Source organism: Pristiophorus japonicus, chromosome 18 (assembly GCF_044704955.1).
Source record: "Pristiophorus japonicus isolate sPriJap1 chromosome 18, sPriJap1.hap1, whole genome shotgun sequence".
Lineage (NCBI taxonomy): Eukaryota > Metazoa > Chordata > Chondrichthyes > Pristiophoridae > Pristiophorus > Pristiophorus japonicus.
Genome location: NC_091994.1, coordinates 110904777 through 110921423, shown reverse-complemented (window position 1 = coordinate 110921423; position 16647 = coordinate 110904777). Strand labels below are relative to the sequence as shown.

Genomic DNA, 16647 nt, shown 5'->3' with positions numbered 1-16647 from the left:
TGAAATGGTGGCTACAACTCCGAGATTTACATGTACCCCAAAATTTGATACAAATAATTAGCTCGGTTTGCTTATCAACGACTACAAGCACGAAGAGATCAGTGACAGCTTCGTCACAGCACAATACGTGGACAAGCAAGGTGGGACTGCCCTGTGTTTTAGAGGGTTTATTCTTGCTTGGTGATACAGTACTACACCAGCTCCAGACAGCTTCCACTCTCGCTCTCGGGGCCTGGGCAACGACAGCAGCACAGTCACCAGACACATGTTTGCAGCGAGCAATGTCTTCCTTTGGTCACTAAGAGTGTCTTGTGGCCATGGGGAAAAAAGTAATGAAAGAAAATTAAAGCCAAGGGTAATTTGGAAAAAACAAATTTTTTAAAATATAAATAAATAAAGAGTTGTGGTAAACTTTTAGCCATATTTTGCTTATCACAAACCAGACTGAGACCGGACTCAGGCAGCAGGCGGGGTGCATGATGAATGGAGGCGGTTGTTTTACAAACCTGGGGTTTAAAGCCTGAGGCTGACACCTCCACCAGTCACGTGCAGAGTGAGGTTTGGAAATTCTTGGTTCGCGGACCGAGGGGGAGGAGTGTGTCAGTTCCGAGAAGCCGGATTCATGGCTCACCCTGTAGCGCGGCCACCTCCTGCTGTGGATGGAAATCGAGGAAGAATTTCTGATTGATTTCTCCTCCCAGATGGGATGGTGGGGGGGCGCGGGGGGGGAGGGGGACAAGGGGGGGAAGGACAAGGGGGCAGAAAGCTGGGAGGAGGTCAGGGGGCCGGCGAAGGCGGGAGGGGCTGGGGGAGAAGAATACATTCTTCGCCATTCTGGATCTTTCAATCGTCATCGTGTCTTCCAGCTTTATCATGTCATGTTATTAAACAACCCCTGTAGCACACACAGTGTGGCTCCTAATGACAGTGTGTGTATGTATAGTCTAAGCCATATAGAACCGAGATGAGGAGAAACTTTTTCACCCGGAGAGTGGTGAACCTGTGGAATTCTCTACCACAGAAAGTTGTTGAGGCCAGTTCGTTGGATATATTCAAGAGGGAGTTAGATGTGGCCCTTACAGCTAAGGGGATCGGGGGTATGGAGAGAAGGCATGATCATATTGAATGGCGGTGCAGGCTCCAAGGGCCGAATGGCCTACTCCTGCACCTATTTTCTGTGTTTCTAACCCCTAGCATGGGCTGCAAATCCCCCTGCCTCCCAAACGATTGGACAAAGTGTCTCGTCCCCAGGTTTCTTGTCGATCCAGTTCATCGGCCACTGATGAGATGATGGTCTTGGGAGGGCAGGTAAAGCTGGGATTGTGGCCTTTCAGGGCTTCAAATGGCAAATGATGTGAGGCCCCGGTGGCGACAATTACAAGCTCAGTCGACAAGAAAACCGAAGGCACTCTTGACCAATGGTTTGTCTGAATTCCACACCCAGCGGCGGTAGGGGTGGGAGGGGGGAATTCGGGTAACCCCGCTTGACCCCAGTGACGCGAACACCTCCAGCCAAGTTCTCTCTGTTCAGGTATCTGTTCAGCTTCTCTTCACACTGAACATAGGCCAGCCAACATTTGACCCAGAAACACTTGGGTACAGTGTTAAACCATTACTGCAGCGCGATTGTAGCTGTACACACGGCCAAAGCCCAGTGCTGCCCGAAGGAGAGATTGTCGGTCTAATGAACGGGGAAGGCACAGAGCTGACTTTGCACATTACAGGCCGGAGGAAAGTGGCCTCCCCGAGCGCTGCTGTCCTCCATTTCGATTTTTCCCATCGCAGGCCAACTGGGCTCCCCCTGTGTAAATACAAAAGCCTGAATGCTGAGGGATGCAGCCACACGGGAGAGTTGCAATGTATTTGCTTCATGGCTGCTTTGCTTAAGATTTCATAGCAACACATCTCTATTAAGAATAGTTGGTTTATTAGCAAAAGGTTTAACAATCGCACTACACATTACCAGTTCATCCACCAGGCTCACAACCAGCTGCCTCATCGTGGATCCCCCGAACCCAACTGGCTGGGGTTTTATTGAGTCTTGTGAACATCACGTGACTGGCTAAACCACTCACAATTCATCTACAACTATTTTAAACTGATTACAGGGGGGCACTAAAACCGACAAAATAAACCAATTAAACTTAGGACGTTAATGGATCAAATTAAAATTTGGTTGCCGGGGGTGATGATGCACTCCAGTCCCTCCGGTGCCCATCTCTTGCGGAAGGTCGCGAGTGTACCGGTGGACACCGTGTGCTCCATCTCCAGGGACACCCTGGCTCGGATGTAACTGCGGAAGAGAGGCAGGCAGTCGGGCTGAACATCAACAGCTCGACAAACCTATGAGCATGCTCACCGGTGCGCGCATTGCAATAGTAGCCTGCCCGTGCTTAGCTGGTGGGACCCATTGTGTCAAATTTCTACAATGCCATCGGTTCCCCACAGGTTGGACCATTTAAACCTAGGAGGGGGTGAACACCAGACTGTTGGTCTATTGAACGGGAAAGGCACAGGGCTGACTTTGCAAAAACTCTTTGTAGCACATCCATTTCACTTCACCAGTGATCCAGTCTGTGCACGCACTTTGTAAGATACACAGGGTGTTCAGAGCACAATTATTTCCATTCGACAGGTTGTTAACATTGAGAGGAGAGGCCGTTTGGTCACTGTGATAATGACATAGTAAAGATAACGGCACAATTTCAATATTCCTAGCAAAATCGCATCTTGTGTTCTTTTAAAACGCTTTTAACAATTTTGTTGGAAATGGTGAGGGAATCTTTCTGCTACATTTATGCAATCAAAGGAAATCTCGCCCCCACCCCCTCCGCCCCCAATCCTCATCCCGCCAGTACTTAAAATGACGGAGCTGTAAGGGGTCTGTGTCCTAACCTTGGCCTACTGTTTTATATTTATCCCGTGAAAGAATAAGAATTCTTAAATTGAGTACAGGCCGATTACATCATTTCCGCCCCCCCCCCCACCTCAAATAAGAACATAAGAAATAGGATCAGGAACAGGCTACACGGCCCCTTGAACCTGCTCCGCCATTCAATATGATCATGTCTAAACATCTCCATCAACTCCACTTCCTCATCCGATCCCCATATCCCTTGATTCCCCTAGTGCCCAAAAATCTATCGATCTCAGCCTTCAATATATTCAGAGACTCAGCATCCACAGCCCTCTGGGGCAGAGAGTTCCAAAGATTCCCCACCCTCTGAGTGAAGAAATTCCTCTTCATCTCAGTCCAAAATGTGCAGTCCCTTATCCTGAGACTGTGACCCCACTAGTTCCAGACTCTCCGGCCCGGGGGAAGTACCTAAAGTAATTTCAGTGCGCTGAAATGTAGCTCAGCAAACGTTGTAACGATAAGTGACGAAACTCTGTGGGAGCCAGTAGCAGCAATACTGGGGCACGGGCAAATATCTGCTCATGGCCCACCGCGGCCAAGCGCACAGTTTTCCAAAGCACTGCGGCGGCTGGTCGTGTTGGTCCTCGAGCAAGAGCTGGGGGTTGGGTGAGGTGTCAATCGTACATGGAAATGCCCGGTATTGACCGGTCAATAGCTAGAATGTGGGAGCGTCAGAGGGTACTGGATTAAACTACAGGTAGGCCGACGAAACAACAAGTTAGGGACACTTGAAGGCAGAGCCAGATATCTCATTGAGTCATTCTTGCTTTTTCCTCATTTCCAGGTTTTCCGGCAGTCAGCAGTGTGGCCACATTCACTGCGCCTATCAGTACAGAGAGCATTACCACTGTCTGGATCCTGAGTGCAACTATCAGGTACGGCAGCCACCTAGGCCGCAGGCCTCACAGCACATGGTTATCTCTGATTGCTATCCGTACTAAAACCAGCAACAAAAAAACATGTTCTTTACACAATGATATTGTTGCCGCAAGTAAAAATAAGTCATTTTCCCGATATTATAAAGAAAGTGTGGAGTGTGAATGAGTTTGGCTGACTGACAAAGAGTTAACTTTGCGTTGAAGTGTTCAGACTGGAACAGCACAATTCTCGGTATAAGAGAAAAGACGTCTTACTGCAATTATATCATCATAGGCAGTCCCTCGAAATCGAGGAAGACTTGCTTCCACTCTGAAAGTGAGTTCTCAGGTGACTGAACAGTCCAATACAGGAATTACAGTCTCTGGCACAGGTGGGACAGACAGTGGTTGACGGAAAGGGTGGGTGGGGATTTCTGCATGCTCTCGGCGACGAGACGCGAGGTGCTCAGCGCCCTCCCGGATGCTCTTCCTCCACTTTGGGCGATCTTGGGCCAGGGACTCCCAGGTGTCGGTGGGGATGTTGCACTTTATCAGGGAGGCTTTGAGGGTGTCCTTGAAACCTTTCCTCTGGCCACCTGGGGCTCGCTTGCCTTGTAAGAGTTCCGAGTAAAGTGCTTGTTTTGGGAGTCTCGTATCAGTATCAGACATGCAAACAATGTGGCCCACCTAACAGAGCTGGTCCAGTGTGGTCAGTGCTTCGATGCTGGGGGTGTTGGCCTGACATTGACGACGAGGTTCAACGCTGCCTCCAGTGCGTCAGTGCAGCCTTTGGCCGACTGAGGAAGAGAGTGTTCGAAGATCAGGCCCTCAAATCTGACACCAAGCTTATGGTCTACAGGGCTGAAGTGATACCTGTCCTCCTGTATGGCTCAGAGATGTGGACCATATACAGTAGACTCCTCAAATCGCTAGAGAAATACCACCAGCGATGCCTCCGCTAGATCCTGCAAGTCCCTGGGAGGATAGATGCAATTTGTAGGGCCCTGGTGAGACCGTACCTGGAGTATTGTGTACAGTTGTGGTCTCCTTACTTTAAATGGTGAGAGATTGGGAAATGTTGGTGTTCAGAGGTACCTGGGTGTCCTTGTACACCAATCACTGAAAGTTAACCTGCAGGTACAACAAGCAATTAAGAAAGTAAATAGTATGTTGGCCTTTATTACAAGAGGGATTTGATTATATGAGTAAAGACGTCTTACTGCAATTATATAGGGCCCTGGTGAGACCACACCTGGAGTATTGTGCACAGTCCTGATCTCCTTACCTCAGGAAGGATATACTTGCCATAGAGGGACTGCAACCAAGGTTCACCAGACTGATTCCTGGGATGGGGGGATTGTCCTATGAGGAGAGATTGAGCAGACTAGGCCTATATTCTCTGGAGTTTAGAAGAATGAGAGGTGATCTCATTGAAACATTCAAAATTCATACAGGGCTTGACAGGGTAGATGCAGGGAGGATGTTTCCCCCGGGCTGGGGAGTCTAGAACCAGGGGTCACAGTCTCAGAATAAGTGGTCGGCCACTTAGGACTGAGATGAGGAGAAACCGCTTCACTCAGAGAGTGGTGAATCTTTGGAATTCTCTACCCCAGAGGGCTGTGGAGGCTGTCTTTGAGTATATTCAAGACAGAGATCGATAGATTTTTGAATATTAAGGAAATCAAGGGATACGGGGATAGTGCAGGAAAGTGAAGTTGAGGTCGAAGATCAGCAAGATCTCATTGAATGGCAGAGCAGGCTCGAGGGGCCGAATGGCCAACTCCTGCTCCTAATTCTTATGTTCTTATGCTCTTCCCTGTTAAGAGAAGGCAGCAGAGAGAGAGGACCATCTTTCTCTGGGTTAAGTGGGTTACAATAGCCCATAAAGGCATTTAACCTCAACACATCAACCAATGCACTGCCAGAGAAAATGACGGTGTGACGTCAGCAATGAGGAATGTCAGGCCCAATCTTAACCTGTCCGGCAAAGAACGCGGTTAGGTTTGGGTGGGGCGCCCAATGGACACCCCGCTCGATGGCGCGTTAAAATTGGGCGGGGTGTGAGCCTGGCTTCCACTCTCGCCATGATCTCACCGGGTGAGCTCGGTTAAAATCGGCATCTACCATCTCTTTATTGACATCTTTGAGGCGGGTCACTCCTGCGCGTTGCATCAGTTCTTCCTGATACACTGCTCAACGATTCAGAACCAGTTGAAGCTGAGAGTCAGTGGGAGATTTTCCAGCCGCTGGTATGCACCAGGAGCCCATGTCAGAAAATTGCACGACTCCCGCCTGACTGATTCACAGAGTGGGGGAGCGCTGAAGCAGAAATTCCACCCCCCCCCCCGGTAATGGCGACGATATTCGGTGACCGTTTGCGTTTGTGCGACGGAGCGTCAATCCATTGATTTTAAATGTCCCGCAAACACATTAAGCATTCACACGCTAATAGCGCCAGCAGCCATTTCTAACCTTTAAAACTTGTAATACCTTCTAACTTGTAATAATTGGTAACTTATTATCAGGTTGGCATCAGTGGCAAAGTGATCAGAAAACCCAGACTGTTGCATTTTGACTCCGGAATCGTCAGTTTCTTTGTAAAAAATGTGCACAATTTATTCTAAAGTTTTTAAAAAATGCATTTTTAATAAGGATATAACTGCTGTATCCAACACTGTATTTTGAATGCAAGAGAACATAAATGTTAGATTTAGGAGTAATTAGCCTGAATCCAGAAGTCCCAATCTGAGTGTGTGCAATCATTCTAAATATTCAAATATAATTTTATGCAAAAAACAATTCTTTTCGAAATAGTAAATATGGAGGCATAAAAATATATATCTATAATATATTAAACATCCTATGTCACTTCCTGTCTACAAAACCTTACTTCCTGTAGCCGTGTTTTAGACACCCTTTTGTGTCAATTTGTTCCATGATATTTCCAGTTATAATGGCATCTGCCTGTAATTACACCCTCCCACCAGTGCTGGTGCTGCAGCACTTCAGGCACCAATCGCCTTTCAGTCTGTACCAACCAACTTTGCATCTCTGCTTCCCAAATTACCCTAAGGATTGCTATTTAACTATAAATAGTAATATCAAATCTTATTAAATATGCCCATGCACCCTGATCCAAGTATTCCTCTCCCTCTATCCCCACCTCAACTGAAGGCTGCATTTGGTGTTGACTCCCCGATATCTCCCTCTCAGTCCCCGGGCTGCTCACTGCATCTTGTTAAACAGCTCGGTAAGGATCTGGTGCAAGTGGTCCAGTCCTCGGGCTCCTACACAGATACCATCAATGCCGAACATTGCCCACCTCGCCAAGAAACAAACTTGGGTAGAGTCATCGGGAATGTTGGCCTTTATTGCAAGGGGGATAGAGTATAAAAGCAGGGAAGTCCTGCTACAACTGTACAAGGTATTGGTGAGACCACACCTGGAGTACTGCGTACAGTTTTGGTCTCCGTATTTAAGGAAGGATATACTTGCATTGGAGGCAGTTCAGAGAAGGTTCACTCGGTTGATTCTGGAGATGAAGAGGTTGACTTATGAAGAAAGGTTGAGTAGGTTGGGCCTGTACACATTGGAGTTTAGACGAATGAGGGGTGATCTTATTGAAACTTATAAGATACTGAGGGGGCTCGACAAGGTAGATGCAGAGAGGATGTTTCCCCTCATGCGGGAGTCTAGAACTAGGGGGCATAGTTTCCGAATAAGAGGTCGCCTATTTAAGACGGCGATGAGGAGGAATTTCTTCTCAGGGGTCGTGAATCTTTGGAATTCTCTACCCCAGAGAGCTGTGGAGGCTGGGTCATTGAATATATTTAAGGTGGAGACAGACAGATTGTTGAAAGATAAGGGAGTCAAGGGTTATGGGGAGTGGGCAGAGAACTGGAGCTGAGTCCATGATCAGATCAGCCATGATCTTATTGAATGGCGGAGCAGGCTCGAGGGGCCAAATGGTGCTCTAGCGTTTATTGGTGAGGCACGAACCTGAAATACAGTGCGGGAAAACTGCGACTAACGACCGGAGGCTCCGAAGCTGAAAGTCCTGAAGTGTACATAAAGCAATGATCCTTCACTTAAAACTCACGCCAACTTCTTTGTTAAATCAGAGATGTTTCATGGCCCCACATGTAAAATGATTTGCTGCTTATGGACTTTATTCGCTTCATTTGTAATTGGTCTTAATTTAGAAACATAAAAACATATGAATTAGGAGCAGGAGTCGGCCATTTGGCCCCCCGAGCCTGCTCCACCATTCAATAAGATCATGGCTGTTTTTTTTTAAATTAAGAACTTGTTGGTTTATTAACAAAAGTTTAACAATCACACTACACATTACCAGTTCATCCACTAGGCTCACAACTGCATACCTCATTGTGGATCCCCCGATCCCAACTAGTCGGGGTTTTATTGAATCTTGTCTACCTCCACTGTCCTGCACAATCCCCATGTCCCTTGATTCCCTTAATATCCAAAAATCTATCGATCTCTGTCTTGAATATACTCAATGACTGAGCCTCCACAGCCCTCTGGGGTAGAGAATTCCAAAGATTCACCACCCTCTGAGTGAAGAAATTTCGCCTCATCACAGTCCTAAATGGCCGACCCCTTATTCTGAGACTGTGACCTCTGGTTCTAGACTCCCCAGCCCGGGGAAACATCCTCCCTGCATCTACCCTGCCAAGCCCTGTAAGAATGTTGTATGTTTCAATGAGATCACCTCTCATTCTTCTAAACTCTAGAGAATATAGGCCTAGTCTGCTCAATCTCTCCTCATAGGACAATCTTCCCATCCCAAGAATCAGTCTGGTGAACCTTCGTTGCACTCCCTGTAAGGCAAGAGTGTATTGTGCCGTGGGTAAGGAGACCAAAACTGTACACAATACTCCAGGTGCAGTCTCACCAGGGCCTGATATAATTGCAGTCAGACTTCTTTACTCTTATACTCAAATCCTCTTGTAATATAGGCTAATCTTTTGTTTTCCTAATTGTTTGCTGTACCTGCATATTAACCTTCAGTGATTGGTGTACAAGGACATCCAGGTCACCCTGAACACCAGCATCGCCCAATCTCTCACCATTTAAAAAATACTCTGCTTTTCTATTTTTCCTACCAAAGTGGATAACTTCACATTTCTCCACATTATATTCCATCTAACATGTTCTTGCCCACTCACTTAGCCTGTCTATCCCTTTGCATCCTCCGCACAACTTACATTGCCACCTAACTTTGTATCGTCAGCTAACTTGGATACTTTATACTCGGTCCCCTCATCCAAGACATCGATACAAATTGTGAATAGCTGAGGCCCAAGCACCAATCCTTGCGGCACCCCATTAGTTACAGCCTGCCAACCTGAAAATGTTTTCTGTCCATTAACCAGTCCTCAATCCATGCTAATATGTTACGCCCAATCCCATGAGCACTAATTTTGTATAACAATCTCTTGTGTGGCATCTTATCGAATGCTTTCTGAAAATCCAAATATACCACATCCACTGGTCCCCCCCCCTTATCTACTCTGCCAGATACAACCTCAAAAAACTCTAACAGATTTGTCAAACGTGATTTCCCTTTCACAAATCCGTGCCCGATCCCATTCTGATTTTCTAAGTGCCCTGTTATCACATCCCTAATAATAGATTCTCGCATTTTCCCTACGACTGATGTCATTCTATAGCAGAACCCCCGTCGGGATAATCTTGACTTTGGCCGCTAGTGTAAGATGGGCGAAACCAAAGGAAGCAGAAACCCGGTAGTGGGGGGGGGGCGATGTGCAACAGGCGAATGGCTTCCTACGGTTTCCCCAGCACTTCGGCAATTCCTGCGGTTTGCCCGGTCTCTGTGAGTATTTCTCGGAGATCGCTTGCCCGGAGCTGAGCCAGAGCACTGCCGATTGGCCTGCCCCCTTTCCTAATTTTCCCGTTCCGTTCCCTGTCGGATCATACGGCACGGGGTCCTGGCGGAGCGAATGCTGCCGGGCGGTCGGTGCGGGGGGTGGGAGGGATCACCGCGGTGAGATGCTTGCCACGGCTACACCAGCAACAGCGGGGCCGCGTGGAACAGGTTGATTCGAACAGCAGTTTGATGAGCTCTGAGCTGCGCTTCAGTGGCCCCTGTGCTGTATTTACAACTCCACTTAACTCATTTTTCCACACAGTACTTAACATTTGCATGAACAAAATAAATTAATCAATTTCTAAAAAAAAAAGTGCAAAGCAGATTTACCTCCTGTAATATCTTGCAGCTTTTATTTATTGTTGATGATAGTACTGTGATTTCTTTCACATGGGGGCTTTTTCTTCCCATTAAAAATCATTGCGTTCGTGCCAGCTGGCTGTGATCCTTGTTTACCGTTGCCAGCGTCAGTCTCGCCATCTGTTGCCATTTTACTGCAGCATCGGCCCTCGCCTTGCAGACTGAATTAAAAAATTAAAATTAAATATTGACTAAATTCTAGAGCAGTGATAAATCTGAATGCATGACAAGATTATTGTTAATGCTTGAGTCCAGCGACTCCTCTCTCTATCTCTCTCGCACTCTCATTCTCATACTCTCTCACATTCTCTCTCTAGCTCTCTCTCACATTCTCTCTCTCATTCTTTCTATCTCTCTTGCATTCTTTCTCTCTCGCTCTCTCTCGTTCTCTCTATCACTCTTGCATTCTTTCTTTTTCTCACTCTTATTCTCTCTCTCTCATTCTCTTTATCTCTCGCACATTCTTTCTTACTCTACCTCTCTCATTCTCGTTCGCTCTCCCTTTTGCTTTCATTCTCTCTTATCTTTCTCATTCTCTTTCTCTTATCTCTCTCATTCTATCTCTCTCACTTGCATTCTTTCTTTCTATCTCTCTATCTCTTTCTCATTCTCTTTATCGCGCATTCTTTCTCTCTCATTCTCACTCTCTTTCTTTTAGCAATTCTCCTTGAAGGTGGTGCAAATAAAGTTAAAGAAATTGCTATCTCGCTCTCATTCTTTCTATCTCTATAGCCCTCTCGCATTCTTTCTCTTTCTCTCTCGATGGATTCGCAGCATTTTCCTCTCCGATCCGGCACACATCGCTCTTCCTGTGATGTCATTGCCGAGCTCCCGTGGTAACAGGTATCCGGGGGTAACGATCCTCGCTGTTCACCGCCCGATTCTGCACTGATTTGCCTTTTGGTTTTAATTCCCACCTTTTGTGTCGTGTGAATGATAATGGGCAAGTCCGGACTGACACCCAATCAATTGATATTGGTCGTTCAGCAATTCTCCCTGAAGGCGGTGCAAATATAGTCAAAGAAACTGCTGTATTCAATTGGACTGAATATTATAATGGGCGATATTGGTGCTTCCTGTTCCATTTACCTATGTTATGCTACAAGTCATACATGACCCGGTGTGACTGAGCCGCGCAGGCTAGGAGGAGCGTCCGGTATGATTCCCGGCCTGTGCTGGGTTATTTGAACTCCGTTCTACTGCCCCGGGGTTTAAGCCAGAATGGGTCCCGCTCCCCACCATTGGCATGGCATGAGGCCAGGTCGAGGTGCCCTTTCTATGGCCTGTCTTCAGCAGAAGACGGCAGAAAATCTGGTAGTAAAAAATCAGTCCGGGGAACAAACATTTGGTCCCGAATTTCCTTTGCGGCGACACGTTGAACAAGAGTAGTGCTCCCCATTCATGCCTTCCCTGGAGTAGATCTTCACACGGTCACTGAAGGAGAACCACAGGCTTCAAGCAATAAACCAGGGCAACAATGGATAACCGAGAGACCCCAGCAAAGTACAGTAAAGGGTCAAAATTGACAACAAACACTTTCAGATTGGATTTTCTCTGTCTGCTACTTTAACCGAGGCATTAAATAATCCAAATTAAACAGATTGGTAGCTCTGTTAAACTGGCGGACAAAGGACCTTCATACAAAGATATCAACATGTCCTTTATAAGAACATAAGAATTAGGAGCAGGTGTCGGCCATTCAGCCCTTCGAGCCTGCTCCGCCATTCAATGAGATCATGGCTGATCTTCTACCTCAACTCCACTTTCCTGCACTATCCCCATATCCCTTGATTCCCTTAATATCCAAAATCTATCGATCTCTGTCTTGAATATACTCAACGACTGAGCCTCCACAGCCCTCTGAGTGAAGAAATTTATCCTCATCTCAGTCCTAAATGGCCGACCCCTTATTCTGAGTCTGTGACCCCTGGTTCTAGACTCCCCAGCCAGGGGAAACATCCTCCCTGCATCTACCCTGTCAAGCCGAGTATCACACAGTCACACAGTACGATTTCAACCCATGAGGGTACAGATAGTTAATGTACTTTTAGTAGCAATTTGAATTAATACACCTGCCTCTTCATATAACTTTAATAAAGAATTAGATGGCCTTGATGAAACCTGTGGATCACACACGAAGAGAGGGGGAGAGTAGGATAGGCAGTTTATTCAATGAGAAGCGTACTGCGTGCAGTTCTGGTCACCACATTACAAGAAAGCTGTGATGGTACTAGAGAGGGTACAGAGGAGATTTACCAGGATGTTGCCTGGACTGGAGAATTTTAGCAATGAGGAAAGATTGGATAGGCTGGGATTATTTTCTTTGGAACAGAGGAGGCTGAAGGGAGACCTTATTGAGGTGTATAAAATTATGAGGGGCCTAGATAGAGTGGAGAGGAAGGACTTATTTCCCTTAGGAGAGGGGTCAACAATCAGGGAGCATAGATTTAAAGTAAGTGGTAGGAGGATTAGAGGGTAGTTTGAGGGGCAATTTCTTCACCCAGAGGGCGGTGGGGGTCTGGAACTCAGTGCCTGAAAGGGTAGTAGAGGCATAAACCCTCACCACATTTAAAAAGTACCTGGAAAGTTGGATTAGGTTGGGTGGCTCTTTGTCGGCCGGCGCGGACATGATGGGCTGAAATGGCCTCCTTCTGACTGTAAATTTCTATGATTCTGTGATTCTAAGCGCCTTATTAACCACTTCACGTTAATGAAGATCTGCCGGGTGAATGGAATGAACTGCCAGTCCCATTGTTGCAGCTCATGTCTTGTCTCCATCGTGATAGTATCCGCGTAAACACGCCAAAGGTATTAAACCTTACGCTGCAGATTTACCAACATCCGGACAAGACCCTCCAGCCCACCCAGCCTGTCCCACACAACCTGTGATACCTTGCGTGTCACATGATATGCACACCCTCCACCCCACCCGGAACCCAGGGGATCTCCTGCGATCCAACAGAGAGATCACTCGCTGCAATTACCACTCTCGGCCCGAGACCCCGGGACAGCGGAAGCTTGGGCGAGAGGAAAGGTCCAAGGCATTTCTCCACCCGCGGATGTCCTGATGCACCTTCCACTTTCCAAGTGGTGTTGGCGGAGGCCTGGGGAGCACATGTTACGCCTACTCCCCACCCCCCTCCCTCTCCGGCCCCCCACCTCGGCCCCCGGGAGAGGCCAGGAGGAGCTAGAAAGCGGGAGCGTGGGAGCACATTATTTAGAAGGCGAGGCTTAAAGAAATACAACGCCGAAATTGCCCCCTTTTTGGAGCACCTGCCGGGGGCGAGATGAAGTTTTCGGCCAGGGGGCGAGGCGGGGGATCGACTGCACCTCCCGAGAAATTGCCGCAGAGTGATGTGCACGATAGCGCCGCGTCCCGCGCTTAGCGTGCCCGGTGATTACGCAAGGCTGCCGGGTATCTGCCGCCAGGGCGCCCCTTAAAGGGGAGGCCTTCAGCTCCCCGAGCCGCCATTTTATTTTGCCGGCCGACTCTTGCGTCGGTCCGGCAATGGTGGCGCCGAATGGGCCGCCTTCGTACGGTCCCGACACTCCGTGTCCCCGGGTGCCCCAGAGGCTGGCCACCCTGCCGAGTGTGCAGCGGCCCTCCACTTGAAATGGACTCAGTGGCGCGCTCCTGCCCCGGGACCTGTCCCCGAGGGAGTGGATGGCCGGAGAGGGCGGGGCGCAGGTGCCCAATCCTACGTCGGGGGGGGGTGGTGGGACCTCCGGGCTGGGCTGTAAACGTCCCGGCCCAGGAAGGTTAACGCCCCGATCGGAACGGTGGTGGGGTGGGACAATTCCAGCCCCACAGCTTCTTTTTAAAAAGTTAAATCAAATGAGTCAGCAGCAGAATTGCCGCGACTCGCAGTTAAGGCTTGAAATGGACTTTAAATTATGGAAGCATTAAAAGCAGTTAAGCTTTTTACAAGCAAACTGTTATGACATAAGGGATGCACTTACAACTCTGCAAAGTGTCATTTTGGCTGGTACGCACTCGTTTCCATCCCCTACCTGTGGTATAAAGAGGGATTATAAAGGGAGTTCAGCATTTCTGCTGGAGGTTTCTGAGCTTCGAATTGCTGCTTATAGCAGCCCTGGTTGCAGATAATTTACACTTGTATTTTCACTTGGCTCTAACCCCTGAGGTAGAATTTTCCTCCCCTGTGTTGCCCAGGCTGAGCTGAGCTGAGTCACACTGGGCTACAGCAGTGAGCAACTTCTAGATTCCTGCTGCACTCCTGGTCCCCACGGCAAAGCCAACTCCCGGAAAACATCCGACTGAATAATCTCACTTCAAACGGAGCAGGACGATCAGGAATCAAAGGAAAAGCGTGCGGACAGAGAGCACGTGCTTCCCCCTCACTGGGAACGAGGAATTACCTGCCCTGCGCCCGTCCGTCCCCCCACTCCCCCACTGCCCCGGCCCTCATTGGGAACCTTATTTTAAAGAATTTGCAATCAGGTATTTAACAAAGCTTACAGAGAACCAGAGGGACGATGAACGCTTTGTGTTTTACACAGCGGGGTCCTGTGGTCTGGAACGCGCTGCCTGAAAGAGCGGTGGGAGCAGATACACTGGTAACTTTCAAAATGGGAATTGAACGAATACTTGGAACAGGACCAATTTGCAGGTTGTGAAGAGCAAGCGGGGGAGGACGAATTGCATCGCTCTTTCAAAGAGCCAGCACAGGCACGGTGGGCCCAATGGCCTTCTCCTGTGCTAAGATGATGGCCATGAAACTCAGCACCTTAGCGGCGGCTGTTAAGGCCGGTTTCGGCAGCACAAATGGCGGCCGCCTCACTGCTGTCCACTTCCGGCGCAGGCCACGGCGGCCATCATTTTGGGTGCGTTCGCCAGAAGAATGGCACTGAGGCAAATCGTGACGTCACTCAGCGGCCAACGCTGACTTGAGACGTGACCTGCTATTTTGGACGTCGTTGCTCGACTGTACGCCCTCACCAAAGCGCGCACAGCGCTACGTGCGTTCAGCTGCACAATGGACCCCGCCCCCAGTGCTACTTAAAGGGACACACGCAACTTTGAGGTAAGTTGCTTTCTGCTTTTGTACAGGTTCCGGTACAGTTTATTTGAGTAGTGGCTTGGTGTAAGACATTTTAAAAGTTGTGTAAGTGTGCAGGAAGTGCTGCTGGACGTTTGCAAGGCTTTGGCTGTTAACGGACGGCCTCTGAAGACCATATGCTCACAGTCCTGGGGTAGATGGAGCAAAAAGAACGACTTGCATTTATATAACGGCTTTCACGGCCACCGGACGTCTCACTGCGCTTTACAGCCAATTAAGTACTTTTTTGAAATGTAATCACTGTTGCATTGTATGGAAACACAGCAGCCAATTTGCGCACAGCAAGCTCCCACAAACAGCAAACTGCAATGTGATAATGACCAGAAAATCTGTTTTTTTGTTATGTTGATTGAGAGATAAATATTGGCCAGGACACCAGGGATAACTCCCCTGCTCTTCTTCAAAATAGTGCCATGGGATCTTTTACATCCACCTGAGAGAACAGACGGGGCCTCGGTTTAACGTCTCATCCAAAAGACAGCACCTCCGACAGTACGGCACTCCCTCAGCACTGCACTGGGAGGGCCACCCTAGATTTTTTTGTGCTCAAGTCTCTGGAGTGGGACTTGAACCCACAACCTCCTGACTCAGAGGCGAGAGTGTTGCCCACTGAGCCACGGCTGAAGCAGCAAAGGGGACAGAGGGAGGAAGGAGGAAGGAGGAAGGAAGGAGACAACTCAGACAGCCCCTTTCTGGCCAGAATATCCGGGATGGAATCATCTGCTCACACAACCCAAATCCCTTTTCACCTTTAGTCCCGTACCTTCCCTTCCCTCTGTTACTGACCATCACAGCGTCCTCTTGGCCACAATACTGAAATCAAAGCCACCACAGGGCAAACTTTCCAATCCAACTTTATCCATATATGCATCCAATACTACATCAGAACATCAACTAATCACCATTGTGCATCCCAAATGCCTGCCCTAGTGCCCCTATACAGTGCTACCCCAGTGGCTGCAGCAAGGCTGTTGGAAGGCTGCTGACTTTCAGTGGGGGAGACTGCAGATGGCCTTGGAGGACAACCTCGAGGAGCTCCGGGCCTGATAGGCTCGGCTTTGGACTGCCTCACCTCGGCATGGGCGGCGGCGGCGGTGTGGGCCGGCTGTCTTGCAGGCAACAGCAAGGGCGTTGGCGGAGTAGCAGTGGTCGGAGTAGGAATGCTGTCACCCGGAGAGTTGTGCGCTGCCATCATGCAAAGTAGCAGGCAGCACAAACTCTGCCTGAATCCCTTTCAGCGGGTGGGGGGCAGATCCCGTATCGCGGTTTCCCCCCCGCGCCCGTTTTATGGGCTGACCCTATTTCACCCCCGATGATTCTATGATAATTCCCTTCCTTTATCTGAGGCACGGAATCAATCCCTCACTTAACATAGGCTGAAGGGATCAAAGTTCAGATAAAACATACAGAAATGAGTTTTAAAGATGAGTTTGGCCCAGAAAAATATTGCAGCTGGGAGGAAAGAACACTGGTTTGTGGTTTTCATGGACAATGTTTAGAATCGAGGAATGCCATCCCCAA

At 48.5% G+C, this 16647-nt stretch overlaps 1 protein-coding gene across 5 annotated transcripts in view; it reads left to right on the top strand.

Moving 5' to 3' along the window:
- Positions 1-16647, top strand: part of casz1 (castor zinc finger 1) — a 520923-nt gene that overhangs the window by 426014 nt on the left and 78262 nt on the right. For all 5 annotated transcript variants that reach the window (XM_070860582.1, XM_070860578.1, XM_070860581.1 and 2 more), the window contains one exon: positions 3702-3792. In XM_070860582.1, the coding sequence (XP_070716683.1) occupies positions 3702-3792 (91 nt within the window). The remainder of the gene's footprint in view (positions 1-3701; positions 3793-16647) is intronic.